The sequence below is a fragment of the Sinocyclocheilus rhinocerous genome, unplaced genomic scaffold (assembly GCF_001515625.1).
Source record: "Sinocyclocheilus rhinocerous isolate Xijiao unplaced genomic scaffold, SAMN03320098_v1.1 scaffold35, whole genome shotgun sequence".
NCBI lineage: Eukaryota > Metazoa > Chordata > Actinopteri > Cypriniformes > Cyprinidae > Sinocyclocheilus > Sinocyclocheilus rhinocerous.
The window spans coordinates 1,138,580-1,141,688 of record NW_015661991.1 but is presented as its reverse complement, the minus strand read 5'-3'; the positions used below and the strand labels follow the sequence as shown (position 1 = coordinate 1,141,688).

Sequence of the window (3,109 nt, the reverse complement as noted above, 5' to 3'; positions counted from 1 at the left end):
ACAATAGCATACACAAGGTGAAAATATTTGATGTTGAAGAAAATCCTGAGTAATCATCCCCAAATTGTTTCTATTTTGGTTGGACAGGTAAGGGAATTAATTATTGTGTAGATCGCTCTCTGAAAGTCATCAAAACACACATAAACATAAATACATGGTAAAATACTGTTACATAAAACTCAAGAGACAATCAGGCTGAGCCAAGTTACTGTAACATCAGTACAGTGGTGCTATTGGTACTTAAAGTACACAACAAACAGCGATCTAACACTATAGCTAAAATACTGACTAAACCTTAAATCTAGCATTTACTATTTACTGTACTGCAGTTCATTTAATTATCAACTGATCAATCAGCGTCTTTATATGACAGCGTATTTTTTATTTTATATGAAAATATGACAAGGTGGGTCTCACCTTCAAACCTTTACAGTCGGAAGGACTAAAAGACTGTTCAATTTCTACGTGAATCATGGGTACGAAAAAAAACAAAACAATGTAAACGGAAAGAAATATTTCATTTTAAAAAATATATTGCTGCCCTTTCGGTTCATTTCAATCGTGCATTCAGATAAAATACTTGTACATGTTAGAATACACATATCTATGATACACATTTGATTTTTAATAAGCATCCCAACAGGATTTGTGGTATTTAGTTGTTTGACATTCCGTAGACTGAAACAATGCCCTTATTCACCGTACCAGCACTAATAATGGGTGTTGTAAGATGTTGAGCGATCTAACATTGTGTCCCAACCAGGTGCTATAGAATCTTTTGTCCTCAATGAAACTGAAACAGTGACAAAATCACTCATTTGACACAGTTGTAGAATGAGGCTGTGGACCAATGAGATTTTGCTGTGGGTGGAGCTACCTGAGGCACCGTGTCAAAAACAAACGTAACGTCACCAACAACAAAAAAAAAACTGTCCACATGCGTTGACTGTCAGGGTCATGGCTGGTTTTGAACGCGAGTGAGATGGATTGATGTCGTACCCCGTTAGGACTGGGTGAAGGTCTCCTTCAGGGCTCTCACAGAGGCCAGGGCAGGTCACTGAAGTCCACGGGACCTCCCAGACATGCGTCCGCCTCAAGCAGGCTCATGATGATGGCCATGGCAGCCTCATCGTTGCTGGAGCCCGGCTCGTCCATGATGTCACCGATACAGATGTGTGATTGATCACCTGCAGATCAGAGACGGTATTGTGAACTGTTCAAAAGCAACACTGACCAATCGGTGATCAGATCACCTTTAAAACTTACTTAAAACCGAGCTGTTAGAGTAAGGATATCCTATGCTGTCCTGGCCCGACACCATCCCTGCTGAAGGTATGTCTGGACTTCCACCGTTTGAAATCTGAGCAGTTAGGGAAAAAATCAGATGCTATTAGATTTATATTATCACATTAATGTAACGTTACATGAACTTTCTGTACATCTAAATATGTTTGTCAGAGTCTAAACCTTAAAGTGATACTCCACCCAAAAATGAATTCTCACATCACTTAGCCTAATTTTACCCAGATGTATACAAGTTTTTTATTCTTAAGAAGACGAACCTCTTATAGTGAGACGACAGACGCTGAAAACACCAGAAGCATCGTGTGTTTTAGTATGTGTACAGTAGTAGACAAAACTGTGCCGCTCATTCACTCTGAGACGGACAGAACATGCTGATTTCAATAGCAGTTTTTTTTTTGCTTTTATTTTCACAGACACTAGTCCATATCGTGATTTGATTAAATGTACAGCCCTATTATATTTATTCATCCAAAATTTCTGTGACATTCCTCTTTACTCTACATTTTATTTTTATGAAGGAATTTTATGATTCTGCCCATGTTTTCTGTATCATGAGAATCATATGGTCATAGTGTCCTTGTAAGTGAAGTACAAACGTTACCTTCCTGCTCCCCGGTGAGGATGTGTCAGGAGGGGGTGTGCTGTTGGAGATGTTGAGGGGACTTGAGCCACAACTAGAGGGAGATGAGCCTCTTATCCTGTCAATCATATCAATAACCGGTAAAACCAGCTGCAGTGTCACCAAGATCATGACTCGATTTCAGATTATTCGACTTGAACTGTGTAAACCGATCAGCTCACCTTTGTATCTCCATCACTTCCTCAGCGATCATGCGGCCGATCTTTCCTGCTCCGGGTCTTGTGCCTCCAGGGATTCCAGGGACAGTTTTCCCCGAGCCTGTAGAAGAACATTTAAAAAGGCCACCGAAATACTATTAAAGGATTTTTTATGTTATTGAAAGCGGTTTCTTATGCTCACCAAGGCTGCATTTATTCAATCAAAAATACAGTAAAAACTGCCAAACATTATTGTTTTTGGTAACACTTGCCTATTATTAACATATTGGCTGTTTATTAGTACTTATAAAGCACATATTCTGCATGACCATATTCTACATCCCTAATCCTACCCAATACCTAAACCTAACAACTGCCTTACCAACTATTAATAAGCAGCAAATTAGGAGTTTATTGAGGCAAAAGTCGTAATTAATGTTTTTTTTTTGGAATTGGACCATAAAATAAAGTGTGACCTTGTTTTCTATTTTAATATATTATAAAATGTAATTTATTTCTCTGATGACAAAGCTGAATTTTCAGCAACATTCTCTGGTCTTCAGTGTCACATGATCCTTCAGAAATCATTCTAATATGCTGATTTGATGTTCAAGAAACATGTATTATTATTAATGTTAAAAAAAATAAAATTATTCTTTAACGATGCAGAAACTGTGATACATTTTCATTCAAATGTTTGGGGTGTTTGGGGTAAATTTTAATTTTAATCAATAATATTACGATTATAATTGAATTTTGTGCTTAATTGTGCCCCATATTTCCAAAGGCTCTTTTCACAATTTCCTTTCACTTCATGTAAACACATGAAGGTAGTATTTGTTGAATCAATGAATCAAAGACTTAAATGTATGATGAAAACATTAATTTCTTCAATATATACTGTATTTTTTTTTTTTTTTTAAGAATTAAGAATTTAGAGGAAATATGTGCTTTAAATGCCATAAAAATAATGACACCCCATAGGCAATTTCTTTATGCTTAATATCATTTTTAATTATGCAAACAA

The 3,109-nt window shown here is 36.6% G+C and overlaps 1 protein-coding gene and 1 long non-coding RNA gene across 5 annotated transcripts in view; one reads left to right on the top strand and one right to left on the bottom strand.

Annotated features, from left to right (window-relative positions):
* Nucleotides 1–376: 376 nt before the first annotated feature.
* Nucleotides 377–3,109, top strand: part of LOC107727105 (uncharacterized) — a 16,932-nt gene continuing 14,199 nt past the window's right edge. The window contains exon 1 of the long non-coding RNA XR_001638326.1: nt 377–432. This is a non-coding gene — a long non-coding RNA (uncharacterized LOC107727105). The remainder of the gene's footprint in view (nt 433–3,109) is intronic.
* Nucleotides 386–3,109, bottom strand: part of LOC107727104 (aryl hydrocarbon receptor nuclear translocator-like protein 1) — a 20,624-nt gene continuing 17,900 nt past the window's right edge. For 2 of the 4 annotated variants that reach the window (XM_016536885.1, XM_016536882.1), the window contains exons 17-20: nt 2,107–2,203; nt 1,907–2,003; nt 1,267–1,360; nt 1,036–1,187 (exon numbers count right to left, since the gene is read on the bottom strand). In XM_016536885.1, coding sequence (XP_016392371.1) covers nt 1,036–1,187; nt 1,267–1,360; nt 1,907–2,003; nt 2,107–2,203 — 440 coding nt within the window. Of the gene's footprint in view, nt 1,188–1,266; nt 1,361–1,906; nt 2,004–2,106; nt 2,204–3,109 lie in introns of all 4 variants that reach the window. The other 2 variants (XM_016536884.1, XM_016536883.1) reach the window with 2 other exon arrangements.